Source organism: Rissa tridactyla, chromosome 29 (genome assembly GCF_028500815.1).
Source record: "Rissa tridactyla isolate bRisTri1 chromosome 29, bRisTri1.patW.cur.20221130, whole genome shotgun sequence".
NCBI classification, from domain to species: Eukaryota; Metazoa; Chordata; class Aves; order Charadriiformes; family Laridae; genus Rissa; species Rissa tridactyla.
Genome location: NC_071494.1, coordinates 315,746 through 343,591, shown reverse-complemented (window position 1 = coordinate 343,591; position 27,846 = coordinate 315,746). Strand labels below are relative to the sequence as shown.

At 66.9% G+C, this 27,846-nt stretch overlaps 2 protein-coding genes across 2 annotated transcripts; one reads left to right on the top strand and one right to left on the bottom strand.

The window, feature by feature from the left end:
- Window positions 1-1,915: 1,915 nt before the first annotated feature.
- Window positions 1,916-18,885, top strand: MARK2 (microtubule affinity regulating kinase 2). The gene is given in 20 exon segments (XM_054183969.1): window positions 1,916-2,518; window positions 6,867-7,040; window positions 8,170-8,223; window positions 8,339-8,387; window positions 8,549-8,614; window positions 8,706-8,776; window positions 8,906-8,962; window positions 9,473-9,709; window positions 9,786-9,905; window positions 11,035-11,134; window positions 11,248-11,360; window positions 12,506-12,632; window positions 13,169-13,238; window positions 13,240-13,351; window positions 13,802-13,899; window positions 13,993-14,109; window positions 15,034-15,297; window positions 16,205-16,231; window positions 16,615-16,659; window positions 17,677-18,885. Coding segments are annotated over 20 exon segments (2,319 nt in total). The 5' UTR covers window positions 1,916-2,461; the 3' UTR covers window positions 18,038-18,885.
- Window positions 18,886-20,541: 1,656 nt separating this feature from the next.
- RCOR2 (REST corepressor 2) lies at window positions 20,542-27,785 on the bottom strand. The gene is made up of 13 exons (XM_054183948.1): window positions 27,704-27,785; window positions 25,758-25,881; window positions 25,263-25,319; window positions 25,106-25,186; window positions 24,493-24,545; window positions 24,224-24,385; window positions 22,964-23,088; window positions 22,795-22,875; window positions 22,205-22,430; window positions 21,700-21,777; window positions 21,310-21,367; window positions 20,748-20,888; window positions 20,542-20,636 (listed from the first exon to the last, which is right to left on the bottom strand). The coding sequence occupies exons 2-13, from the start codon at window positions 25,876-25,878 to the stop codon at window positions 20,542-20,544; spliced, it is 1,278 nt and encodes a 425-aa protein (XP_054039923.1). The 5' UTR covers window positions 25,879-25,881; window positions 27,704-27,785.
- Between the last annotated feature and the right edge of the window lie 61 nt (window positions 27,786-27,846).

The following is a 27,846-nucleotide window of genomic DNA, read 5'->3' as shown; positions in this document are numbered from 1 at the left end:
GGGAGACACGCTTATGGGGGGACTCAGGGATAGCAAGGCCTCAGGGGTGTCGCTTATGGGGGTCTCCAGTGATGGGGGGCCCTTGGATGGGGGATTTGGGTGTCCTTGGGGATAGCAAGGCCTAGGGGGGGCACTTATTGGGGTCTCCAGTGTTGGGGGGGCTTTTGGGGGTCCTCAGGGATAGCAAGGCCTCAGGGGGGTCACTTATGGGGGTCCCCAGTGATGGGGGGCCCTTGTGGGGGGCCTTTGGGGGTCCTTGGGTATAGCAGAGCCTGAAAGGACCCACTTGGGGAGGGGGCTTTTGGGGTCCCGGGGGGACACACCCCAATATGGGGGTCTTGGGGAACCCTATGGAGGGTGGGTTGGGGGTCTCAGCCCTGCTCGGCGGGGGGGGGACACGGCCCCAGGGGTGACCCCAAATTAGGGGGATCTGGGGAGGGGGGGGGAGGGACATGAGGAGAGTGGGGGCTCTGGAAGGAGAAAGGGGGGCTCTTAAAGGGGCAGCGCCCCTCAAGGGGCGGGGCTTGTAATGGGGTATTGAAAAGGGGTGGGGCTTGTCAGAGGGGGGAGGGGCATGGTCAAAGAGGGTGGGGGCATCTTAAAGGGGCAGCAGCACCTTAAAGGCACCGGGGCATCCCAGATCGGATGGGGGCATCTTAAAGGGACAGGGACACCCTAAAGTGACAGGGACATCCCAAATCGGATAGGGGGATCTTAAAGGGACAGGAGCGTTGTAAAGGGACAGGGGCGTCCTAAATTGGATGGGGGCATCTTAAAGGGACAGGGACACCTTAAAGGGACAGGGACATCTTAAATGGATGGGGGCATCTTAAAGGGACAGGGACACCCTGAAGCAATGGGGACATCCCAAATTGGATGGGGGCATCTTAAAGGGACAGGGACACCCTAGAGGATGACAGGAGATGGCAAAGGGCCGGGGACACCCCCAGGGCCGGGGGCATCTTAAAGGGCCAGCACCACTCCCATTGTGAGCCGAGGGGGAGCCCGGCTCCCTCTCCACTGGGGGCGGGGGGGGGTGTCTTCTTAAAGGGCCCGCACCCCCCCCCCCCCCCAATTTCCCCCCCATCCCCACCGCGTCGGTGCTCACCTGGGCCGTCGGGGTGCGGGAGAGGGGCCGGGTCGGGGCGGGGGTTCGGGGGCTCCATGGCGGGGCCCGGGGCGGCGGCGGCGGCGGCGGGCAGGGTCCGGCCGGGGTGGGGACGCCGCCGTGGGGCCCCTGGGGCTCCTTTAAGGGCTCCTGGGTAAATTTAAAGGGGCCGTGCGCCTTTCCCATCCCCCCCCACCCCCGACCCCCCCCCCCCTCCTTTCTCCAGGCCGCCCCGCCTCGCGGCGGGGGGCTGCAGTGGGGGGCGATGAGCTGCCATCCGGTCTCAGCCCACCTCCCCTCCCCCAAAAAGCGCACCCCCCCAAAAAAAAGATGTTAATGGGGGGGGTATCCCCCCGGAGGGGGAGCCCCTGGGTGGTCCCCTCCCCCATGCAGCCCCCTCCCCATGCCTGCCCCCCCTCCCCGCAGCATCACCCCGGGGTCCCCGGGCATATGGGGCACCGGAGGAGCCACCGCCATCCCCTCCCCCCCACATCCCCGGGCTGGCCCCGCCCTTTTGGTCCAGCGAGGGCGTGGCCTGGGCGTGGCGACCACACCCACCCTGCGGGGAGGGGGCGTGGCTTCCCCAGATGGCCCCGCCCCCTCCCATTGGCTTGTGTCCCCCGCCCCGCTCCAGGACCAGTCCCCCCGCCCAGTGGTCCCAGTACCCCCCCCCAATTGCAGCCAGGGAACCCCACGTCCAGGCCCCCTCCCGCCTCCTCCAGTGCCCGGGGAGGACCCAGGCGTCCGGGAGCATCCCCCCCCGCCCCGCAAAAAAAAGAGGGCCCCCCCAGCCCCCCTTGGGGCGGCCGCAAGGATGGGGAGGGGGCGTTCGGCTACGCTCGGGTGTTTCCGCCAGGGATCGGAAAGGTCCGATGGCGGCCGAAGGGTGTTCGGGTCTTTCCGTATCCGCTCGGGGCGGCGGCGGAAACGGCCGAAAGCGGCTTCGGGTCTTTCCGCCGCCGAGCGGCGTCGGGTGATTCCGGAACCACCCGAAAGCTCCGAGACGAACCCATCCGGAAAGAGCCGAAGCGGAGCGGGAGGCGTGGTCGGGTGTTTCCGGCGCGGCGGCGGAAATGGCCGAGGGCCGGCGGTGGCGGCCATGTTGGGAGCCGCTGGGTGCTGAGGAGGCGCGAGTGTGAGGCGGCGGCGGCCGGGCCCGGCGGACTCGCCGCCCCGCTCCCCCCCTTCTCCTCTCCCGTCCCCCCCCCTCCCCAGCCTCCCCCATGCCGCTGGCCTGGCCTCCCCCCGCTCCCTGAGCGCGGCCCGGGGTTCCCTCTCCCCCACCTCCCCCCTCCCCGCACACCGCGGCTTCCCCCTATCGCGATAGTCGGCGGCGGTGGGGGGGGGGCCGCCATGTCGAGCAGCGGTCGCAGCCCTCTGCCTACCCTTAACGAGAGAGACGCGGAACAGGTAGGGCCGGCGACGGGGAGGGTCTCTGTGAGGGGAAGGGGGGGGGTGGTGTCTGAGGGGTGTCCGGCCCCTCCGTGAGGGGGTCTGGGGCCGTTTTCTGAGGGGGAAAAGAGGGTTTGGGGCCGGTTTGTGAGGGGAAAAGGGTGGTCTGAGGGGGACGGGGGTCGGTTTGCGAGGGGAAAAGGGGGTTCTAGGGTCGGTTTGTGAGGGGAAAAGGAGGTTGAGGCGGTCTGGGGTCGGTTTCCGAGGGGAAAAGGGGCATCTGAGGGGGACGGGGGCCCTTTTTGTGAGGGGAAAGGGGGGTCTGAGGGGATCTGGGGTCGGTCTGCGAGGGGAAAAGGGGCTCTGGGGATGGTTTGTGAGGGGGGAAAAGGGTCTGAGGGGGGACCTGGGGAATTTTGTGAGGTAAAAAGGGTGCCTGAGGGGCCCTGGACTCTTTTGTGAGGGGGGGAAAAGGGGATCTGCAAGGATTAGAAGTGAGTCTGAGGGGATCCTGAGCCTTTTTGTGAGGGGAAAGGGGGACTCTGAGGGGGGCCTGGGCCCCTGCACAAGAAGAAAAGGGGGCCTGGGGTCGTTTTTGAGGACAAATGGGGGGGTCTGAAGGGATCGGGGGCTGTTTTTTGAAGGGAAAGGGGGATCTGAGGGGGTCCTGGGCCCCTCCATGAGGGGAAAAAAGAGGGTCTAAGGGGGTCCTGTGCCCCCCAACCCTTCTGCAAGGGGGTCCGGGGGGGCCCAACTCCTCTCACAGATCCCCCACCCGAAGTATCCCGAGGCCTCCCATGGCCCAGACCCCCATGTGGGGTGGGGAGACCTGAGCCAGGCTCCCCCCTCAGGGGCTGGATCCAGCTCCTCCATGGGACCTGGTGTGGGGAGGGGGGCTCCTGGGCTGGAACCCCCCCAGAGGGGTCTGGGGTTCCACTTTAGGGGGTTCCTGAGAGGCACCAGGGTTCTCCCACCCCAAAGGTTGGGGTGAAGGGGGTCAGGGCTTGCACCCCAAAGGAGGGGAGGCAGGTAGGGGGGTGTCACCCCCCCACATTGGCTCCTCGGGGGTCTGGTATCTGCTGGGGGGTGCGAGGTTTGGGGTGTCGTTGTCGTGTCGTCGTCCCCCCCCATCTCAGTGGCTGCGCGGACTGGGTGTGGGGGCGTGAGCCCACCCCCTTCCCTGCTGAGGCCCCCCCACCCTACGGGGAGGGGGGGTTGTGGGGGCGGCATCGCTACCACGGGCTGGGCGCCCTCCATGGGGGTTTGTTGGGGGGGGGGAATGGGACTGTGAGGTGTGTATCCTCCCCAAATTATGGGGGTGCCCACTTCTGTGATGGGGGCCAGCCTCCCCCCAAGATATGGCGAGGTTGGGGGTTCACCCTTTGTGTCTGCTTGGGGGGGAAGATGAGGCCCAGACCCCTCTGGGGGGCATCTGGAAGGGGGATCCCCCATTTTGGGGTGTAGGTTTGGGGGGGCTCTTGAGGTCCCCCCCAGCTCCATGCATCTTGTGCTGACAGGGGACCCTACTTATGGCTCATCCCTTTTGGGGGGGCCCTGGGGGTACCTCGGCTTCCCCAGCTGCGTGGCAGCCCCACTTTGGCTGGTATTTTAGGGGACTTCCCACTTTCTGCAATGGAGGGACCCCCAAGTGATGGGGAGGGACCCCAGTGGGATGCGGCCTGGGGTGGGAGGGCCACAAGTGGCTTCATCTCTGTGTCCCCAACACCGAGGACAAGGGGATGCCACCTGCTCTCCGGCCGTCACCGTGGCGTCGGGCACCCCCTCCTCATTTTGGGTCGTTTTCCTCTATTTTTCCACTGTTATGTAACACCAGAGAAAAATTATTCCTGGCTGGGAGGATTTGGGGAGGGGGCGGCAGAGAGTTGGGGGGGCTGCTGCGTCTCCCGCTAAACTGACATCCGAAATCGGGGTGCCTTTTTCTTCCCCCTTCCCCCCCAGTTTCACCATCACGTGGAGCCCGAGCTGGCATGGTTTTATATATACATATATAAAAAAAAAAAAATTCTCAAAAATAACTAAATTTGGCTGACATTTCAGCGCCGCCGCACCAAAGCTGTTTCACCATCTCCTGTCGGCTGCCGAGGCGGGGCTGGGGGGGGGGCACACACATCACCCGCCCGCCACAGGTAGGCCCGGCATGGCCCCGGTTACCGGTTACACCGTTACCAGTTACGCCGTAGCCGCTTGCTGCCGGTTCTGTGACCGTGACACGGTTGGCTGATGGTGGCATCGGCACCGCCACGGCCTCTTCGCGCCAGGATCTTTAGACCTGACCTAGTGACATCACCCCCCGGACCTAGTGACATCACCCCCCCAGACCCGGTGACATCATCCCCGCTGCCATTCTGGTGGCGATTCCCAGCGGTTTGGCTCTCACGGCAGCTGGCGAGCGATGCAGGACCCTCCTACCCCACTGTGTCTTGATTTTTCCCTTTTCTGCCCTGTTTTTGTACCCCTGGTGCTTCAGGTGTTCCCCAAAACTGAAGCTCGAGGCTGCAAACTTCCCCCCCCCCCCAAGCTCTCGCGGCACAGCTGAGCTGGTGTCAGCCCCAACCGGTCGAGCCAGTCTGGCGTTCCCGGCGCTCCTTGGGGAGTTCAACTCTCGGCGAGAGCTTCCGCCGGCCGCCGGCACCACCCCGCACCGAGCCAGCCATCGGTGTCGCCGGCACCCACCGCCACGAGCTTGAGCTGGTTTGGGGTCGCTGAGCGTGAGTCCCCGCTGCCATGCTGGGTTCGGGGTGGGGGAAACTGAGGCACGAGGGGTTTTGGCAGCCAAGGGAGGAGGTTTAGAGCTGAGCTCAGGGGCCTGTTTAATTAGTGAGAGTTTGGTTAACGAGCTTCAAGCCCGGCACCGCTCTTTGTAGCCGCGGGGGGATGCCGAGGGCCGAGTCCTTCACTGCTGTGCCAAAACCGGGAGCGCTGAGGCGGCCACCCACATCCCTGTGAGGTCCCGGTGAGGGGGACGGTGACGATCTTCCGACATTTCGGCACTGGCAGAGCCCGGAGCCGGCAGTGCTTTCGGCAAGCCTCACCGGGGCCCAGCACAGCTGCCACCGCTCTCCTGGCACGACCTTTGCGGGGGGGGGGGCGGGGGGTGGTGTTGGAGGGGAGCCGCCAGCGCCGGGGGAGGTTTGCCGGCCACTCCGGCCTCGCCGATAAGAGGTGCCGGAGAAATGCCAGGCACGCTGGACGCTTGCCGGCATCGCCGTGGTCCCCCACATTTGTTTTTTGGTGGTGGTGGGGGGAGTGATCCGGTGTCGGTGCCGCTGCACGCCTCAAAACCCCGAATTAATTCCCCGGCAGCATGGCCAGATGGTGAAGCACGTTCCCCGCCCCGTTGCCACGGCAGTTTTTTGGCAGAAAAAAACCCCTTTTTTTCTTCACTTTTCCCCATCATCCTCCCGGCAAAGCACCGGATTTTGGGGGAGGGGGTGGATCCGGCCCCCCCCCCCCCATATCCCCTTCCTCCCCAGGTCCCCAAAACCACTGCTTTTTCCCCAGAATCTGGGGGCTTGGTGCCTCGCACCCGGTTGCGCCATCGTCGGCTGAGCAACACCGAAAACTCTTCCCCCCCCCATCCCCCCCCCAACCTCGCTTCCGGTGGTGGTTTCCTTCCCACGGGGAGGGGCACCCCAAGAGCGTGACCCCCATGAAACCCCACTGGGACTTTGGTGGGGGCTGTGGTGGCTCCGAATCCCCGAGGGTGTGGGGCGGGGGGTTTGGCTCGGCTCCGCCGCCTGCTCACGCGCGCCCGTTATCTCCGGTGTCACCGGAGCGGTGACAGCGCAGCGGGGGGGGGTGACACCGCCCGGCGCGGGCATGTCGCTCCCCATAAGGGAGCACCCCTAAAGTGTCCCAAAAGCTGGGATGACCCTGGGTGTGTGTGTGTGGGCTTTTGGGGTGCAGTATGGGGGGGTTTGAGGTTGGTGGCATTTTGAGGGGCACGCCAGGGCCTTCCCTGTTTTGGCTGTGGGGTGAACCCAGGCATCCGGGTTGCCTGTTTTGGGGTAAAATCACAACATTTGGGCACCCTATTTCTGGGAGGGGATTGGGGAGGGGACAAACATGTCCCCGTCCCCTCCCAGGGAGGGGGTGACACTGTGCTGGCCCTGTGTGTGTGCGTGTCCCCTCCCAGCCCAGCCCGAAACCACGGCGCTTGCGTCAGGTATCGGGGGCGGCTCCTGGCCTGCCCGGGGCGCGGCACAGCGCCGTACGGCAACGGCGCTCCCGGACTTTGCTCCTGGCTTTGCCGAGAGCCTTCAGACCCCCCCTGGGAATTCCTGGGGGGGGCGACAGGTCAGGATAGGGGGACATTGAGCCGATTGTCCCCTTCGTGTCCCTGCAGCCGGGTCCTGCGGAGGGGAAGGGCGGCGGGAAGGCCAACATGCTGCGGGGCCGGAATTCGGCCACCTCCGCTGACGAGCAGCCCCACATCGGCAACTACCGCCTGCTGAAAACCATCGGCAAGGGCAACTTCGCCAAGGTCAAGCTGGCCCGGCACGTCCTGACCGGCAAGGAGGTGAGTGCCACCGCGGCGCGGGGATCGTCCTCGTCCTGTGGGTGCCACCACCGTGTGGGGGCAGGTTCCAGGTCCTTGCCCTGTGGGTGCCACCACGGTGTGGGGACAGCTCTGGGTCCTGGTTGTTGCCCTGTGGCTGCCACCGTGGCACGGGGATGGTCCTTGTCCTGTGGGTGCCACCGCAGTGTGGGGACAGGTTCCAAGTCCTCAGCCTGTGGGTGCCACCGTGGGGATTGGCTCGTGGCCCTCGTCTGGTGGGTGCCACCATGGTGCGGGGGCAGTTCTGAGCTCCCAGTTGTTGTCCCATGAGTGCCACCATGGCGTGGGGACAGGTTCCAGGTCCTCACCCTGGGGGTGCGACCGTGGGAACGGGCTTGTGGTCCTCACCCTGTGGGTGCCACCATGGGGATGGGCTCGTGGTCCTCATCTGGTGAGTGCCACCCCAGCGTGGGGACAGCTCTGGGTCCCGCTCCTCATCAGTGAGTGCCATGGTGTGGACAGGCTCTTGGTCCTCATTCCCATAATCTGGGGACGGGCTCCTGGTACCCCCACGAGTGCCACCACAGTGTGGGGACACACTCCTGGTTCTCACCCTGTGAGTGCCACTGTGGCATGGGGATGGACCTGAGCTCCTGGTCCTTGCCCCGGGACTGTCACTGAGAGTGCCACCACGGTGCAGGGACAGGTTCCTGGTCCTCGCCTAATGAGTGCCACCACAGCACGGGGACAGCCCTGGGGATCGTCCCTTCCCCTTGCCCTTCACCCTGCGAATGCCACCATGGTGCAGGCACAGCCCCGTCCCCCTGCCCCTCACCTCATGAGTGCCATTGCGGTGTGGGGACAGCTCTAGGGACAGTCCTATCCCCCTGTTCCTCACCTCACGAGTGCCACCACGCTGTGGGGACAGCCTGGGGGATGGACAGCCCCTCACCCTGCAGGTGACACTGTGTTGTGGGGACAGTCCTGGGGATGGTCCCATCCCCTTTTCCATCACCCTGTGAATGCCACCACGGGGTGGGGACAGTCTGTCCCCCTGTCCCTCTCCCTGCAAGTGCCACTGCAGTGTGGGGACAGTCCTGGGGACATTCCCTGATCCCCCTCTCCGCCCCTCTCCGCCCCCCCCATCCAGGTTGCCGTGAAAATCATTGACAAGACGCAGCTCAACTCCTCCAGCCTGCAGAAGGTGAGGGCGGGTTGGGGTCTCCCGGGGCGGGGTGGGGCGTGGGGTGTAGCAGCTGCTTTTGTGGGGGACACACGGGGGTCTGTGGCATCTCACGCTCCCCCCCGTTTCCTCACAGCTCTTCCGGGAAGTGCGAATAATGAAGGTCTTGAACCACCCCAACATAGGTGAGCCCCCTGGCATGCCCCCAGGCTGCATGCTGTGACTCCTGTGCCCCTTTTTCCCACCCCTTGGCGGGGGGGGGGGGCGTCCCCCACCTCGGGGGGGGTCCTAGAGGGTGGCCCCCACCCTGCTCCCCACCTCCAGCCCCACTTTGCCCCCTTTGCAGTGAAGCTCTTCGAGGTGATCGAGACAGAGAAGACGCTTTATCTTGTCATGGAGTACGCCAGCGGGGGTGAGCAGCAGGCGGGGGGGGGGGACACAGCAGGCAGGGAGCGGGCAGGGCTGCCTCTCACCCCTGCCTTCTGTATTTTCTTGCCCCCTAGGTGAGGTTTTCGACTACCTGGTGGCCCACGGGCGCATGAAGGAGAAGGAGGCCCGGGCGAAGTTTCGACAGGTCGGGGGGACGCTGGTGTGACATGCCCTGTGTGACACTTCCCTGTGTCCCCAGGGGGCTGGGGGGATGGCCCTGTGCCCCTCCCTACCCCGGAGTGGGGCACCCCCCTGACACCCCCCTCTCCTGCAGATAGTGTCGGCCGTGCAGTACTGCCACCAGAAGTTCATTGTCCACAGGGACTTGAAGGTGAGGAGCCCCCGCCTTGCACCCGCTGACATCCCCCGGGACCCCTGCCAGCACCCCAGGGGGCTCCCCGGGTCTTCCCCCGCCACCCTCTTGACCCCGGGGCAGCAACTGGATATCCCTGGGACCCCCCAGGGCAGCACCCAGGCGCCCCTGGGACCTCATGGAAAGGTGTAAGGACCCCTGGGGTAGCACCCAGACACCCCTGAATCCTCTGGGAGGGTCCAAGGGCCCCTGGGGCAGCACCCTGGGACCCCCAGAGCAGAAGGTGGGTGTCCCTGATCCTCCTGGGAGGTGCCAGGACCACCAGGGCAGCATCCAGATACCCCTGAACCCCGTGGGAGAGTGCAAGGACCCCCAGGGTGGCACCTGGACACCCCTGGGACCCCCCAGGACAGCACCAGATACCTCCAGACCCCCCCCTCTGGCTGCACCCACATACCCCCAATCCCCCCAGCAGAGCACCCAGACACCCCTAAACCCCCTCGGGGCGCTCTCCCTCCCCTGGGACAGGCGGAAAACCTACTGCTGGACGCCGACATGAACATCAAAATCGCCGATTTTGGCTTCAGCAACGAATTCACCTTCGGGAACAAACTGGACACGTTTTGTGGGTCCCCCCCCTACGCTGCCCCCGAACTCTTCCAGGGGAAGAAATACGACGGCCCCGAAGTCGACGTCTGGAGTTTGGGCGTCATCCTCTACACCCTGGTCAGCGGTTCCTTGCCCTTCGATGGGCAAAATCTTAAGGTAATGCCTCATTTTGGGGGGGCTGGGGTGGCCCTGAAGGGGTTGCGGTGTCCTGACTGGGGGTGTCTCGCCTCAGGAGTTGCGGGAGCGGGTGCTGCGGGGCAAGTACCGGATCCCCTTCTACATGTCCACCGACTGCGAGAACCTGCTGAAGAAGTTTCTCATCCTTAATCCTACCAAAAGGGGCACCTTGGAGGTGAGGGAGGATGGGGGCGGCGCGGAAGACCCACAGCAGCACCCCCCTGAGGGATCCTGGACACCCATGGGACCACACAGGGACCCCCAATAATGTGTTGGGCACCTCAGGCACCCCTTGAGCCCCCCTGGTGTGGTCCTGGGCACCCCCAGCATGGTTCTGGGCACCCCTGGGACGCTCAGGTGTGGTCCTGGGCATCCCCAGCATGATCCTGGACACCCATGGGACCACACAGGGACCCCCAATATCGTCCTGGGCACCTCAGGCACCCCTTGAGTACCACCAGCGGGGTCTTGGGCACCCAAGTGTGGTCCTGAGCACCTTCAGTGTGATCCTGGCCGCCCATAGGATTCTCTAGGACTCCTCAACGTGGTCCTAGACAACCCCAAGAGCACCCTAAGACCTCCAGCGTAGTCCTGGGTGCCCCAAGAGCCCCCGGGCACCCCCAGCACGGTATTGAGCACTCTCAAGACCCCTGGGCACCACCAGCATGGTCTTGGGAACCCCCAAAATGGTCCTGGACACACGTGGGACCACCTAGGGACCCCCAGTATTGTCCTGGGTGCCTTGGGCACCCCTTGAGCACCCCTGGCGTGGTCCTGGGAGCCCCCCAAGACCCTGTGAGCACCCCCAGTGTGCTCCTGGGTGCCCCCAGGAACCCCCAATGTAGTCCTCGGCACCCCTGGGACGCCCAGCGTGGTTCCAGGCACCTTGACACCCCCAGTGTGGTCCTGGGTCCCCCTGAGCACTCCCAGCATGGTCTTGGGGATCCCTCAGGACCCCACAGTGTGGTCATGGGACCCCCCAGGAGCCCCTGGGCACGCCCTGCATGATCCTAGGGGTACCCAGACCCCCGCAGCATGGTCCTGGGCACCCCCAAGAGCACCCCAGAACCTTCTGGTCACCCCCGGTGTGGTCCTGGAACCCCCAACGTGGTCCTGGGCACCCTGGGACCCCCCGCAGTCACCCCTGGCCATGCCCTGAGTCCCCCAGTCTCGCCCCCTGCACAGCACCAGGGTCATCTGGAGCCTCCTGCCCTCCCCCCCAGGACCCCAGAGGTGACCCCAGGAAGTCCCCAGACACCCCCCAAGGCCCACTTTGATGTTGTTGTTGTGTGTGTCCCCCCCAGCAAATCATGAAGGACCGCTGGATGAACGTGGGCCACGAGGATGACGAGCTGAAGCCCTACATGGAGCCTGTGCCAGACTACAAGGACCCTCGGAGGACAGGTAGGACCACCCCCCCCTTCCCCAGACACCTGGGTCCCCTTTCTTGGGGGGTGGGGGCCCCCCGGATGCCTGGGGTCCCCTGCTGAGGCCTGTCCCCCCGCCACCTTCCCCAGAGCTGATGGTGTCCATGGGGTACACGCGGGAGGAGATCCAGGAGTCGCTGGTGGGGCAGAAGTACAACGAGGTGATGGCGACCTACCTGCTGCTGGACCACAAGAGCTCAGAGGTGCGGGGACGTCAGGGGACATGGGGTGACACTGAGGGACGCTGGGGACGACACAGGGGTGTAGGGGAGTGCAGGGGACGTGTGGAGAATGGGGAGAGGTGAGGTGACGCAGGGGAGGGGAGATGTGAGGACACAGGTGGGACAGGGAGTATGGAGGGGGTGAGGGGACCATGAGGGAGTCATGGGGACAATAAGGTGACGTGGGGACTCCAGGAGACATGGACATGTGATGGACAATATGCAGCGACATGGGAACAACAAGGGGACACGAGGAAGGACATAGGTATGACAGGGAACGTGGACAATATGCAGGGACATGGGGACAATGAGGGCACATTGAGAGGGTCACGGGGACATGGTGATGTGAAGGTATGGAGAATATGAGGGAACAAGGGGACATTAGCATGGGGGACGTGGATATGACAGGGGACGTGGGGACAATGAGAGGACATGGAGAGGGTCATGGGGACATGTATGACATGGGACATGGGGACAGCGAGGTGGCATGGGGATGTAAGGAGGCACGGATACGTGATGGACCATGGAGATACGAGGGGACATAGGGACAGTGAGAGGTTATGTGAGGGTCATGGAGGGCTTGGGGACAAGGGGACAGGTGTGATGGAGCATGGAGGGTATGAGGGGACACAGGGGTCACAGAGCACGTGGGTATGACGGAGAACGTGGAGGGGGATGAGGGGACAAGGGGACATGAGGAACAGGGATATGGGTATGACAGGGAACACAGGGAGGAGATGAGGGGACAATGGGGACAACGAAGGGGCGTATGGACGGGGTGGGCCACTGGGGGGAGCACAGGGAGGGACACGGGGGACGCCGTCCTCCCCAGCCATACCCTGAGCCCGTGCCAGCGCGTCCCCGTGCCATCACGTCCCCCCCGCCCCAGCTGTGCCTCATGCTACCGCATCCCTGTGACAGCGCGTCCCTGTCCCCAGCTGTGCCCCGTGCTGGCACGTCCCTGTCCCCAGCTGTGCCCCGTGCCAGCGCGTCCCTGTCCCCGCACGTCCCATCCACAACCCTGCCCTGTGGGTCCCTGTCCCCATGTCTGCGTGGTGTGTGTCCCCCCCGTGTCCCCTTGTGCCCCACACCAACGTGTTCCCCACACGTCCCCTCCGTGTCCCCAGCTGGAGGAGAGCCTGGCGCTGAAGCCGCGGGCGGCCCCCGACCTGGCCAACAGCTCGGGCCCCTCCCCGGCGCACAAGGTCCAGCGCAGCGTCTCCGCCAACCCCAAACGCCGCGTCAGCGACCAGGGTGAGCCCCCCCCCCCCAACACCTGGGTCCATCGAGGGGAGAGGGGGGGTGACAGTGGCAGGGGAGCCCAGACGCCTGGGTCCGTGGGGGACTGGGGGGGACCTGGTTGCCTGGGTCCCTGGGTGGGGGCCAAGGTGGGGCATATGGGTCCCGGGATGGGGGTTGGATGCCTGGGTCTATGGGTGGGGGTCAAAAGTGAGTCCCCAGACACCCGGGTCCCTGGGGGGGGAACACACGCATAGCTGGGTCCCTCTGGGGCGGGAGCAGGGGGGCCCCGGATGCCTGGGTCTGCGCGTGGGGGGCTTGGTGGGGAGCTGGACGCATGGGTCCATGGGTGGGGGCCTGGGGGCACCCAGTCGCCTGGGTCCCTTGGGGGTGGGAGCCGGGGGGGCGGGATACCTGGGTCCCTTGGGAGCGGGAGTCCTGGGTTCCCATGGGGTGGGGGGATGAAGTGGGGCCTCCCATATACCTGGGAGCCACCTGGGTCCCCTTGGGACCCCCCCCTGACACCCCCCCATCCCACCCCCCCCCCCCAGCTGGCCTCTCCATCCCCACCTCGGCCTCCTACTCCAAGAAGACGCAGGCAGCCAACGCCGAGAACAAGCGAGGAGGAGGCGGGGAGGAAGAGGGGGGGGCGGCGGGCAGGCAGCACCGCCAAGGTGCCCCCCAGCCCCCTGCCCGGCCTGGAGCGATCCAAGGGCACCCCCTCGCCCTCCACGGTCAGCACGGGGTGGGGGGGCACCCATGCCTGGGCCCTCTGGGTGGGGGGCACCCATGCCTGGGTCCCCTGGGGGGTGGGAGCAGGGCAGCTCGGACACCTGGGTCCCCTGGTTTGGAGGGGCCAGGGGGGGCAAGGTCCTCCGGGGGTGCAGGGGGGGTGGGAGAAGGGGGTCCCGGATGCCTGGGTCCCCTGGGGGGTGGGAGAAGGGGGGGCCCAGACGCCTGGGTCCCCTGGGGGTGCGGGGATGGGTGTCCTGGATGCCTGGGTCCCTTTAGGGTGGGAGCTGGTGGGGGGGGGGGATCCCAACCTCCAGGGTGCCCTGGTTCCCATGGGACCCTGACAGAGGGTCCCCAGACACCTGGCCCCTCCTTTTGGGGGTGCCCATGGGGTTCCTGGATGCCTGCCCCCCCCCCCGCCTTAGCACACCCCTGTGTCGTGCCCCCCACAGAACAGCGTCCTCTCCACTGGCACCACGCGGAGCCGTAACTCCCCGCTGCTGGACCGGGCCAGCCTGGGCCAGAGCTCCCTGCAGAACGGCAAGGACAGGTAGGGGACCCCCCCGACCCGCACCCCCCAAATCCCCCCCATGGTGCCCCCCCCCCTTAATGCCCCCCGCGCCCCCCCGCTTTTCTCTCCTAGCTGCCGACCCTCACCCGCCGCCCCCCCGGCCCCCGGGGCCCCCCCGCGGTCCCGGCAGCACCCGAAACCCGCCGCCACCACCCCCGCCGATGCCAACTGCGAGGCCCCCCGGCCCAGGCAAGGCCCCCCCCCCCTCCAAATCCTGGCGCGGGGCCCATGTCCTGGGGGGACCCCCGGGAGGGTTTTGGGGGGGGTCCCCATGTGCCTCTCCCTCCCCCTGCTGCAGCACCCCAGCATGTCCCTGGGGGTTGGGGGTGACTCGGGGTGCTGGTGTCCCCCTGCCTGGCACCCCACCTTGTCCCCAGGGACCAGGGAATATTCGGAGTGTCCCCTGTCCCCGGGACGTCCCCCAGAGCGGAGGCGGGGGGGGGATTCTGGGTGCTGTGGGGTGGTGGCAGGTCCCCAGGGTGCTGTTGGGTGTCCAGCAAGTCCCTGAGATGTGGCAGGATGCTGGTGGGTCCCCGTGGTGCTGTGGGGTGCCAGTGGGTCCCCAGGTCATAGCAGGGTGCTGGCAGGTCCCCAAGGTGCCATGAGTTGCCACCAGCGTGTTCCCAGAGTGTCCCAGGGGCCGTGGGTGCCAGCAGGTCCCCTGGGTGCCACGAGTTACTACCAGCGTGTCCCCAGGGTGCGCTGGGGGATGCCGTGGGTGCCACCCCCTGCACCCTGACCCTCGTCCCCCGCTTTGTCCCCGCAGCGGGGTGCCCAGACGGGTGCTGGCAGCGTCCCCTCGGCCTCCAACATCAGCCAGGGCCCCGGGGTGCTGTGGGGTGCCAGCGGGTCCCTGGGGTGTGAAGAGCTGCTGGTGGGTCCCCAGGGTGCTGTGGGGTGCCCTGGGGTGCCAGTGGGACACCAGCTGGTCCCCAGGGTGCTGTGGGGTGCCAGTGGGACACCAGTGGGTCCCTGGGGTGCTGCGGGTGCCAGCAGGTCCCCGGGGTGCCGTGAGTTACCACCGGCGTGTCCCCAGGGTGCAGCAGGGGGGGTGCCGGGGGTGTCTGGGCCACCGTGAGTTACCCTGACCCCTGTCCCCCTCTGTCCCCGCAGCGGGGTGCCCAGCCGGGTGCCGGCGGCGTCGCCCTCGGCCCACAACGTCAGCCAGGGCCCCGGGGAGCGGCCCAGCTTCCCGCGGGGGGTCTCCAGCCGCAGCACCTTCCACGCGGGGCAGCTGCGGCAGGCGCGGGACCAGGCCCCCCTGCCCTACGCGCTGCCCCCCGGCCTGCCCCCCGCCTCCCCCTCCGGCGCCAGCCAGGGCCGCCGCGGCCCCTCCGCCAGCCTCTTCAGCAAGTTCACCTCCAAGTTCGTCCGGAGGTGAGGAGGGGACCGTCACCGCGCTGTCCCCCTGTGTGTCGTTCCTCGGTGTGTGGCCCCTGGGCTGCCCCTGTGTATCCCCGGGGCTCCTCCGTGTCCCCTCTGTGTGTCCCCTTGTCCATCCGGGGCTCCTCTGTGTCCCCTTCATGTCCCCTCTGTGTGTCCCCTTGTCCTTCCGGGGCTCCTCTGTGTCCCCTTGACCCCCCAGGGCTCCTCCATGTCCCCTCTCAGCATCCCAAGGCTCTTCTTTGTCCCTCTGTGTGTCACCTTGTCCCCCAGGGCTCCTCCGTGTCCCCTCTGTGTGTCCCTTTGTCCCCTCGGGGCTCCTCTGTGTGTCCCCTTGTCCCCCTGGGGCTCCTCCATGTCCCCTCTCAGCATCCCAGGACTCTTCTTTGTCCCTCTGGGGCTCTTCCATATCCCTTCCATGTCCCTTCTTGTCCCCTGGGGGCTCCTCGGTGTGTCCCCTTGTCCCTCCAGGCTCCTTTATGTCCCCTGTGCTCCTCCGTGTCCCCTCTTTGTCCCCCCTGGAGCTCCCCTCTGTCCCTCCTGGTCTCCCACGTCGCCTCCTGTCACCCTGTGTCCCCTCAGGGCTCCTCCTGTCCCCCAGGTCCCCTGCCATCCCCTCGGGGACGTCCCCTCCTGTCCCTGTGTCGTTCCCCCCCCCCCCCCCAACTCTGTGTGGTGCCGCAGAGCCGGGGGGGGGTGTCGGGGTGGGGGTACTGCTTTGCCCCAGACACCTGGGTCTTCTGGCTGACCCCATCCCCGCTTTGGGGGGTGGGAGGGGGGGGGCTGGGGAGGGGGAGGGGACACCTGGGGTCCCCTAGGGGTGGGGGGGAGGGGGGTGGCTCTATCCCGGCCCCCTCCCCTCCCCCCCAACGTCGCCCTTCTCTTCTGTTTGTCTTTGTAGAAATCTGTCTTTCAGGTTTGCCAGAAGGTAGGGCCGCGCCGGACGCCTGGGTCCCTGTCCCCTGCATGTGTCCCCCCCCCAACCCCCAACCCGGGGAGAGCAGGTCCCGTCCCCCCACCCCCAAACCTCCCAACCCCAGCAAAACCTACCCCCCCCCCCCCCCGCCCCCCCCGACGTCGGCGCTGCACGGCCCCGCATGGCCCCCTCCCCGCTCGGCTGCGGCTGTCTGTCCGTCCGTCTGCGTGTGTGTCCCCGGTGTGTGTGTGTGTGTCTGTCCCCCTCCCTGTGCTGTCTGTGTCCCCCCCCCCCTTCCCGGACACCTGGGTCCCGTGGCAGGAGGGGGAGGGGCTGCCCCCCCCACCCCCGCCGCGCCCCCCCTCACTGATCTCTGCCCCTTCTTGTTTCTCGAGGAACCCGCACGAGCCCGAGAGCAAGGACCGGGTGGAGACGCTGAGGTGAGTGACACCCGTGGGCTCCCTGTGACACCCCCAGGGGCTCCCCAGGACCACTGCCTTGGCCCCCCCTGGCACCCCCAGTGTCCCTGGGAACGCCCGTGGGGTCCCTGTGACACCCTCAACGTCCGTGGGCTCCCCAGGATCCTCATGACGCCCACAGCACCCCCGGGGTCTTCGTGACACCTGTGGGAGCCTCATGACACCCAGGACCTCCATGCTGGTCCTGGTGACATCCGTGGGGTCCCTGTGACAACCGGGCCCACCGTGCTGGTACTGGTGACATCCCTGGGACCCCGTCACCCCCAGGACCTCCATGCTGGTGACACCCATGGGCTCCCAGTGATGCCCAGGCCCACCACACTGCTGCTGGTGACATCCATGGGACCCTTGTCACACCCAGTACCTCCGTGTTGGTCCTTGTGACATCCATGAGGTCCTTGGGACACCCAGGACCTCTGTGCTGGTCCTGGTGACATCCCCCTGCCCACCGTGCTGGCCCTGGTGACATCCGTGGGACCCTGTCACACCCAGGCCCACAACGCTAATCCTGGTGACAACCGTGAGGTCCCCATGACACCCAGGCCTCACTGTGCTGCTCACGGTGACGTCCATGGGGTCTCTGTGACACCCAGGACCTCCATGCTGGTGGCATCCTTGGGACACCCAGGCCCTCCATGCCAGTCCTGGTGACATCCCTGGGACTCCTGTGACGCTCAGGACCTCCATGCTGGTCCTGGTGACATCCATGAGGTCCCTGTGACATCCCTGGGACTCCTGTGACGCTCAGGACCTCCATGCTGGTCCTGGTGACATCCATGAGGTCCCTGTGACAGGACCTCCATGCTGGTCCTGGTGACATCCTTGGGACTCCTGTGACACTCAGGACCTCCATGAGGTCCCCGTGCCACCCAGGACCTCCGTGTTTCTCCTGGTGCCATCCCCATGCCACCCAGACCCACCACATTTCTGATGCCACCCCCATGGTGACCCCGCTGTCCCCTCGTCCCTTCCTTTTAGACCGGCGGTAGGTCCGGAGAAGGACCCGCGGGAGGGCGGCGGCGGTGGCCGAGAAGCCAAACCCCGGTCCCTGCGTTTCACCTGGAGCATGAAGACGACGAGTTCCCTGGAACCCGGGGAGATGCTGCGCGAGATCCGGAAGGTTCTGGACGCCAACAGCTGCCGTTGCGAACCCCAGGAGCGGTTCGTGCTCCTCTGCGCCCACGGGGCCCCCGGCCACGACTCCTTCGTCCAGTGGGAGATGGAGGTTTGCAAACTCCCCCGTCTGTCCCTCAACGGCGTCCGCTTCAAACGCATCGCCGGCACCTCCATGGCCTTCAAGAACATCGCCTCCAAGGTGGCCAACGAGCTCAAGCTCTGAGAGGGGACACGTGGTGGCGCCGCCGCCCCCCCGGGGACACGCGCACGCTCGCCCGAGGCGGGGGACGATGCTCTGGATGGATGGGGATGGGGAGGGGAGGAGGCCCGGCGGCCCGAGGAGCTGCGGGGACGTTCCAGGTGGAGCTGGGACCTCGGCGTGTCCTCCACCGAGCTGGGACCCTCTGGGGACGTCCTCAGGGGACCTGGGACCTCACACTGTCCTCAATGGAGCGGGGACCTCAGGATGGACCCAGGACCTCGGGATGTCCCGGATGGACCTGGCACCTTCTGGGGATGTTCTGGATGGAGCTGGGCCATCAGGATGTCCTCGATGGACCTGGGACCTCGGGATGGACCTGGGACCTTCTGGGGACATCCTGGCTGGAGCTGGCACCCTCTGGGGACATCCTGCATGGAGCTGGGACCTCGGGCTGTCCTGAATGGACCTGGGACCTTCTGGGGGACATCAGCGATGGACTTGGAGACATGGGGCCAGCCTGGGTGGCCCAGATCCACACGAGGACATCCTGGGTGGCCCAAAGACCTGTGGGGACATCCTCTATGGACATGGGGATGTCCTGGGTGCCCCGGGGCCTCATGAGGACGTGGGGGACATCCTGGATGGCCCAGGAACCTGTGGGGGACGTCCTCCATGGACGTGGGGACATCCTGGATGGACCAGGCCCCCCCTGGGGCCATCCTTGGTGGCCCAGGGACATCTGGTGACGTCCTCGATGGCCTTGGGGACCTGTGGGGACATCCTGGGTGTCCCCAGGGCCTCACAGGGACATCTCCGGTGGCCGCTGGGGACATTCCCGAGCCTTATGGGGAGGGGGGGTGGGGTGGGGATGGGACAAGCTGGGGACAGTGGGGGGGGGCACACAGAGGGGGATGGCCCGGAGCCTTACGGGGACACCCCGCCGTGGCCTTAGGGGCCTTGGGGACATCCTGATGTCACAGTTGTGTCCCACCCCACGCGCCCCCCCCCCCCCCCCTCCCCGGGTGGCCTTAGGAGCTTTGGGGACATTCTGACGTCACAGCCCCACCCCCCTCGCCCCGGGTGTCCTGCCCCTCCCCCCCCCACTCAGGAAGGTCCCCGGGGGGGGGGAGGGGTCCTGCTGCTGCCGGGGGGAGGGGCCGCCCCCCCACACCCCGGGGGGGGGGATGGTGCCGCCCCCTTTGACCTGCTGTAGCCCCGCCCCCGGGGTCACTGGACGCCTGGGGCCCCCCGGGGGGGGGAGGCAGGGGGCGAACCTGCCCTTTACATACCTCGGGGGGGTCCCCAGCCCCTCCCACCCCCCCCGCACCGTCACCCCCGGGCGGGGGGGGGGAGGGGCGATGGGGGTACCCGCGGGGGGGGAGGGGCAACGCCGCCGGCCCCGCCCCCGGCGCGCGGGGGATTTTCCAGGTTCTAGATTAAAAACTTTCCAGAAAGATCCACGGCCTCCGAGCAGTGCTCCCAGTACGGACCAGTCCTCCCAGTAACCACGCCCCCCTCCGGGCTCCCACTCCGGACCAGTGCTCCCAGCACAGACCAGTCCTCCCAGTGACCCCCCCCGGTGCCCCCAGCACGCGCAGCCTCTCTAGTAAAATACCTTTATTGACAAACGGGGCTGCCCCCCCCCGTCCACCCCCCGCCGGGGTCCGCGTGTCCCCCGGCCCAGCAGGGGGCGCTGCGGCGGGGGGGCGGCTCCCCTCGCTCAGCGGGGCGGGGCGTGGCCGGCGGCGGGGGGGCGTGGCCGGGCGGCGGGGGCGGGGCCGGGGCGGATGAGTGGGGGCGGGGCCCGGCCCTGCTGGAGCGGCGGCGGCGGCCGCGGCAGCACCGGGGCGTTGGGCGGGGCCGGGCGTAAAAGGGGCGGGGGCTGCGGCGGGCGCGAGGGGGAGGGCGGAGGGGGCGGGGCCGGCGCAGGGGGCGGGGCCGGGGAGGCGGGAGGCGGGGCCGGACGGGAGACGCCGCTGAGCTGCACCTGCGGGGAGAGAGGCGCTGGGGGTGGGGCCAGGGCTGAGGGGGCGTGGTCAACGCGGAGGGGGCAGGGCCTAGGTCACGGCTGATAGGCGCGGCCAGGAATGAGGGGGCGTGGCCAGGGGCACGGCCATGGCTGATAGGCGGGGCTGTGACCGTAGGGCGGGGCCAGGGGCGGGACTGGGACACGGTCTGGGACCAGTTCCCTGACTGGGACAGGGACCAGAACCGGGACCACGGTGGGGCCTGGGACCAGTCCCCCCACCAGGGCTGGGACCAGTGCCTGGCTCAGGACTGGGGATTGAACTGGGGATGGGACTGGGAATAGGGCTGGGACTGGGACCAGTTCCTGGCCTAGGACTGGGGACAGAACTGGGACCAATCCCTGAACCAGGACTGGGACTGGGGGATGGAACTGGGACTGGGGGATCGAACTGGGACCAGACCTTGCATTGGGACTGGGACCAGTGCCCAATTTGGGACTGGGACCAGGAGTAGGGCTGGGACCAGTCCTCCCATCAGGACTGGAACCAGTTCCTGGCTCAGGACTGGGACCGGGGACAGAACTGGGACCAGTCTTTGGGCTGGGGCTGGGACTGGGACCAGTCCTTGCACTGGGACCGGCCCCATTCCCTGCCTGAGGAGCGGAGCCGGGCCCAGCCCTCGCCCTGGGGCAGGCGCTGGTCCCAGTCCCCGCCGCCCCCCTCCCCACTCACCTCCTGCTGCTGCCCGGGGCCGGGGGGGGCGCCGGGGGGGTCCCTCTCCCGCAGGAGCCGCTCCAGGCCCAGGCGGCGCCGGGCGCCCAGCACGAAGCTCCTGACCTGCGCCACCGTCTTGTTCCCCAGCACCCCGGCCACCGCGGGGAAATCCCGGCCGTAGCGGCGCAGGGCTGGCGGCCAGAGCCTGCATCAGCCACCGCCAGCGCAGCACCGGGACGGGGGAATGAGGGGAACGGGGGTAATGAGGGGAACAGGGAAATGAGGGGAACACGGGGACAGGGAACAAGGGAATGGGGTAACGAGAATAAAGGAGTAACGAGGGCAATGGGGTAATGAGGGTAAAGGGCTAACGAGAGGAATGGGGCTAACGAGATAAATGGGGAACGAGGGGACGGGGCAATGGTGGGACAGGGAACGAGGGCAAAGGGGTAACGAGGGTAAAGGTGTAGTGAGGGTAATGGGGGTAACAAGGACAGCAGGGGAATGAGGGGACAGGGCACCAAGGGAACGGGGGTAACGAGAGGAACGGGTAATGGAGGTAACAGGGTAATGAGCATAGTGAGGTAACGAGGTTAATTAGTGGGGGCTCACCCTGCACTGCCAGGAGCTGCTCGTCCGTTGTCCAGCGGGAGCTGAATTTGCTGTTGCCCTGGGGGGAAACGGGGGGGGGGGGGCGTCAGGCAATATGGGGTGCTGTGGGGTGCTGTGGGGCACTGTGGGGTGCCAGGGGGGAACGATGTGACACCGTGGGGCACCACAGGGACACGATGGGCACGTCGTGGGGCACACTGGGACACTATGGGTCACGCAGAGACACCGTCGGGCACGCAGGGACACGGCGTGAGTGTGGGACACCATGGGGCAGGGCAGGACACCGTGGGGACACCGTGGGGCGCATGGGGACACCGTGGGGCAGGGCAAGACACTGTGGGGTGTGTGGGGACACCGTGGGGACACCGTGGGGGCCCCCCCAAGCCCCACCTCCGGTGGCCGCAGCCCCTCCACGCCGCCCTCCAGCGCCTGCTTCAGGCCGCTGTTGATCTGCTTGATCCGCTGCACCTGCGGGGGCAAGAGGCCCAGGGGGCACCCCACAATTTAGCGGGCACCCCACAACTTGGGGGGCACCCCACAACCTAAGGGGGGGGCACCCCACAGACTGTGAAGAGGGAAGGTTTTTATCTGGCGATTGAGGGAAACGAGATGACCATCAAGGTTTGGGGGTTCATCCCCCAACTTAGGGCTTGACTTTCAACTTAGGGGTCAGGCCCCCCCAACCTCGGGGGCACCCCTACAACTTGGGGGGCACCTCACAGATTTTTGGAGAGGGAAGGTTTTTAACACAGGATTTGAGGGAAACAAGCTGACAATCAAGATTTGGGGGTTCACCCCCCCGACTTAGGGCTCACCCCCTGACCTAGGGGGTCACACACATCCCCCCCCCCAAAATTAGGGGGCACCCCATAGATTCCGGGGGGGCACATTTTACCTGGCGCTTGAGGGAGACGAGCTGACAATCCAGCTGCCGCAGGGCCAGCGCCCCCAGGTCGGGGTTGGCGGTGACCCCCGCCACGTCCTCCCGGCTGAGGTGCATCCCGCGGGGGGGGCGGCGGCGGTGCCGCGCAGGGGGGTGGTGCCGGTATTGCGCCGTTTTGGGGTAAAAAGGCTGAAATTTAATAAATTGGGGGGGAGGGGAGGGGGCTGGGGTCACCATGCTCACTTCTTGGGGGGGAAAGGGCACAGAGGGGGTTTGGGGCACAGGGGGAGATTTTGGAGGGGGCACGGGGAGTTTGGGAGGGCACAGGGTGAATTTTGGGGGAGTTGGGGGGGGCATGGGGTGAGATTTTGGGGGCACAAGGTGAATTTGGGGGGAGCTGGGCAGTTTGGGGGGAGTTTCATCAGTCACGGGGGGAGTTTTGGGGGGCCCAGGGGGAGTTTGGGGGGGCACCATGAGCATTTTAGGGAGGTTGGGGGGTACAGGGTGAGATTTGGGGGGGACCAAGGAGTGTTTTGGGGGGCCCGGGGGGGGTTGGGGGGGGCATTTTGTGAGCGCGGTGACCCCAGCCCCCTCCCACACACCCCCCCCAAACCTCTTTTTTGGGGTCCATTGTTTCCGTCTCCCCCTCGGTGACGGGGCGCTGCTCGTCCGTCTCGTCGTTGCTATGGGAACGGGGGGAAAAGAGGGTTTTTGGGGGCGGGGGGGCTGGTTTCAGGGGTGTGTTTGGTTTTTTGTGGGGGGGGGTGTTACCTGTCGTCGCGGTCCTTGCGGCCCAGCAGGCGCCGCGCCTGGCGATCCATGAGGCTGGTCCGGCTCCGGGTTTTCTTCCAGGAGTAGTAATATTTCACCAGGCTGGGGATGAGCTTGTCGGGGAGCTGGGGCGGGCAGGGGGTGAGATTGGGGGGGTTGGGGGGGCACAGGGGGGGTTTGGAGGGCGCAGGGGGAGTTTTGGGGGGTTTGAGGGGGGGGGTCTCAGGAGGATTTTGAGGGGGACACAGGGTGAGATTTGGGAGTTTGGAGGGGCACAGGAGGAGTTTTTGGGGGGGCGCAGGGGGAGTTTTTGGGGTTTGGGGGGCACAGAGTGAATTTGGGGGGGTTGAGGGGCACAGGAGGAGTTTGGGGAGGTTGTGGGGACTTTGGGGGGGGTTGGGGGAGCTCAGAGTGAATTTTCGGGGGTTTAGGGGGGCACAGGGGGAGTTTGGGGGGGCACAGAGTGAATTTGGGGGGGTTGGGGGGCACATGGGGGAGTTGGGGGGGCACAGGGGGGATTTTGGGGGTGCGCAGGGGGAGTTTGGAGGGGGTTGGTCTTAAGGATGGGGTGGGAGGTGGAGGCTTAAAAAACGAGGGGGGCTATAAATGGGGGGGCGAAGCGGGGGGGAGCCCCCTAAAAAATGGAGGGGGAGATAGGGAGGGAACGCCCTAAATATGGGGGGGAACCCCTAGAAACTGGGGGGAGCTTGGGGGGGGAACCCACGAAACATGGGGGCGGACGTGGCACCTGCCGCCCCCCCCCAGCAGGTGGCACCGCTGGGGGCAGGGACAGGGGTGGCACGTACCACCCTCTATGGGGGGGGGTGTCGGGGTGGCATGTACCATCCCCTATGGGGGGGGTGTCAGGGGTGGCACGTACCACCCCCTATGGGTGTGTGTCAGGGGTGGCACACGCCATCTCGGTGGGGGGGGGGGTGGCAGGGGGTGGCATGTACCATCCCCTATGGAGTGGGGGCGGTGAGGGGGTGGCACGTACCACCTGCTGATGGGGATGTTGGGTGGCACCTACCACCTCCCGGCCTCCGGGGGGGTCCCAAGGCGCTCTGCCCCCGCCCCCTGAGCACCCCAGGGGACACCCTGGGGGTCTTGTGGGGCCGACGACCCCCAGCTCAGGGTGACGGGGAGCCACCAGACAAGGCGGGGGGTGAATCAGCCACGGTGGGGGGAGCTGAGCCCCGGTGCCCTCCCCCGGAGGGGGTTTGGGGGGCATTTTTGGGGGGGTGGGGGGGTGTCTCTCACCATCTGCTGGATGCGGGCGAAGCTCTTGCCGTGGAAGCTGAAGGCCTGTTCGAAAAGGACCTTGTCCTCCACTGTCCACTCGTCCGGGAAGGGTGTGAAGTTGGCCAGGTCGGCCAAGGACTTCTCCACATCGTGCTTGTGCCACAGCAGCATCCCCAGAGCCTGGGGGGGGGACGCAAAGGGACACAGGACACAGCGGGGGGGGGTCAGGAGGTGCTTGGGTGGCACCCAGGGGGGACCCCGCGCTCTTTTAGGGGGGGTGATGGTACCTGCTCAATGTTGTAGCCATGCTTGTCCTTGGCCATGGCGATGTATTTGTCCACTGAGGGGGTAAAGGAGGGGTTAAGAGCGGGTTGGAGGGTTAAGGGGGGGTAAAGGGAGAGTTCAGGGGGATAAAGTGGGGATTAGAAGGGTAAAGAGGGGGTTAAGGGGGGGGTGGGTTGTTAAGGGGGAGTAAAGGGGGGGTAAAGGAGGGGATTGGTGGGTAAAGGGGGGAGTAAAGGGGGAGCTTGGGGGGTTAAGGAGGAGTAAAGGGGCAGTTAAGGGGGGTAAAGGGGGGACTGGGGGGGATAAAGAGGTGGGGGGGGAAAAGAGGGTGTTGGGGTGGCAAAGAGGGGTTGGGGCCATAAAGAGGGGGTAAAGGGGGAAGTTGGGGGGTACGGGGTGGTTAAAGAGGGTGTTGGGGGGGCAAAGGGGGTGGGTAAAGGGCAGGTTATGGGGGGTAAAGTGGGGATTAGGAGGTGTAAAGGGGATGTTGGGGGGAACAAAGGGGGGGGTTGGGGGATAAAGGGGGTGTCGGGGAGGGGGGGGGACACCCTGCAGCCACCCACCGCCCCCACCCCTGCCAAGGGATGCCCCGATAGGATTTGGGGGGGGGCTCACATTTGGCATCGGAGACACAGTGGTTGGGGGCCCAGACCAGCATCCCCTTCAGCTCCTTGTTGCTGTAGCGGGCGGGGCTCTCTGAGGGGGGGAGGGAGGTCAAAGGGGGGGTGACGCCCCCTAGGGCCCCCCCAGGTCCCCCCAAAATCCTCCCTACCTGGTTTGCAGTCGGGGATCACCGCCTGGTAGTCAGCCCCCACCCGGATCATGCTGTCTGGGGGGGCGGAGAGGGAAAAAGGGGGGACATGGGGGTTAATTGGGGAGATGGGGGTTAACAGAGGGGGTCCCTGCCGCCCCCCCGGGGGTGCGTGAGGTGTGGGGGTCAGCGGCTGTGCCCCCCTCCCTGCCGGTGAACAAAGCCGGCGGCCGGCACACACGCGGGCAGCCGGGGACAATGGGGACGGGGCTTTGTTCCCCCCCTCCACCATGTCCCCGTTTGTGTCCCCCCCAAAAAGACCCACGGAGGGGGGGGGTGACGTGAGCGCAGCCCCCCCCCCGCAACTCGTGGGGGGAGCGTGGCGCCCCGACACAGGCATGTGGTGTGTTGGGGGGGGGACACAGGCGTGTTTTGTGGGGCTGGAGGGAGACGCAAAAGTGTTTTGGGGGTCGGGGGGGGCACACGCGTGTTTTTGGGGCGGGGGGGGACACTCACCGTGGGCGTGCTCGTCCTCGCTGCCCTCGTCCTCGGAGGCGGGGGGGCCACCGCCGGCGGCCACCGACTTCGCCCGGCTGCGGGACAGGATCCCCGAGGGCTTCTCCATCACCGACGGCATTGCCTGGGGAGGGGGGGGCGGGCTCAGTGTGACCCCCCGCAAACCCCCAGGGGAACCCCACAAGGATAGATTGGGGGGGGGGCTCAGCTCCACTGCCCCATGCCAAACTTTAGCCCAACCTTGGTTATTCTGGGCCGGGGGAGGGGGGGGGGGGGGGCGTGGGAATTTTGGGGAGGGGGACGCGGTGTTGCTGTGGTGGGTGGCCGGGGCTCCCTCCTCAAAAAGAAGGACCCCCCCCCTGAAATGGGGAGTAAAGTTGGGGGAGGGGTAAAGAGGGGGGAGGAATTGGGCGGGGGGGTTTGGGGGGGTCCTGGCGCCCACCCGAGCCCACCCGCGCCCACACAATGCGCCGCCGGCTGCTCCTGCCGCCTGACGGTGCCAAAGTAGTTCCAGCTCCCCCGGCCTCAGCACGGCCCCCCCGCCCTCAGTGTACCCCTCCGCCAGCGGCAAGGGGGGGCACGGGGGGGGGACAAACATGGGGGTCCCAGCCTCACCCACCCCCCCCATGGCGAGGTTGGGACCCATAGCATGTGTGGGGCTGTGTCACCGCGCTGCGTGTGGCTGGAGGGAACAAAGGGCCAGGGGGCGGCGGGAGACCAGGGGGCTGATGTGGGGCTGGGGAGGCTGTGGGACTGGGGGGTGTCTGTGGGGCTGGGGGGGGGGCATGGGGCTGATGTGGGGCTGGGAGTCTGTCCCACTCTGGGGCTGGGGGGGCCATGGGGTTGCTGCGGGGTTGGGGTTTGTCCCACTGTGGGGCTGGGGGGACCGTGGGGCTGCTGTGGTGCTGAGGATCTGTCCCACTATGGGGCCGGGGGGGGAAGCACGGGGATTCCCCCCCCCATCACAGGCTCCCTGATGCTCACACGCTGTGGGGTTGCCCCACACGTCCCTGATGCCTCCCTTCCCACTCCCCCATCTAGGGGTGCTCACTGCTGAGGGGTCCTGTGGGGCGGAGTGGTGGGGATGGGGGTGTGGGGTACCCCTCATTGCTGGGAGGGGCTATGGGGCAGGCTATGGGGCCTGGCTGGGGGCTATGGGGCTGGATATAGACTATGGGGCTCAGGGCTATGGGGGTGCTGTGGGTCAGGGCTGGGCTGTGGGGCTGCTATGGGGCAAGCCAAGGACCCTGGGGCCAGGATGTGGGGCAGGGCTACCGGGGGGGCTGAGGGCTCTCATACCAGGCTGTGGGGTCAAGCTATGGGGCAGGCCAAGGGCTGTGGGGCTGGGCTGTGGGGTGGCCTGAGAGCTCTCAGGCAGGGCCATGGGGCCAGGCTAAGGGATGGGCTGAGGGTTGTGAGACAAGGCTATGGAGCAGAGCTATGGGGCTGAGCTATGGGGCAGGGTTACAGGCCATGCCAAAGGCCCCAGGACAGGCTGACGGCTCTGGGGCAAAGCTGTGGGGGCAAGCTGTTGGGCAGCCAAGGGGTCTGAGGCTAGGCTGTGGGGCTGAGCTATGGGGCCATGCCGAGGGCTGTGGGGGACGGTTATGGGGCAGGGTTATAGGCCATACCGAGGGCTGAGGGGGCAGGCTATGGGGCTGGGCTGTGGGGCAGGGCTATGGGCTGTGGGGCAGGGTTATGGGCCGTGCTGAGGGCCATGGGGTTGGGCTGTGGGGCAGGGTTATGGACTGTGCTGAGGGGCCATGGGGCCAGGCTGTGGGGCAGGGTTATGGGCCGTGCTGAGGGCCGTGGGGTTGGGCTGTGGGGCAAGGTTATAGGCCGTACCAAGGGCTGAAGGGTCAGGCTATGGGGCTGGCCTGTGGGGCAGGGTTGTGGGTCGGGCCGAGGGCCGTGGGGCCGGGCTGTGGGCCCACCGTGGGTCAGACCTGCAAGCCTCGGCTCCGCCATGGCGCCGCTCCCCTCAGCGAATGGGCGGGGCCCCCCCGCTTTCCCGCCCTCGCCCCTCTCAGCCAATCATCGACGAGCTGCCTTCGCGCCCAACGGCGCCGCCACGCGCCGGCTCCTCCGC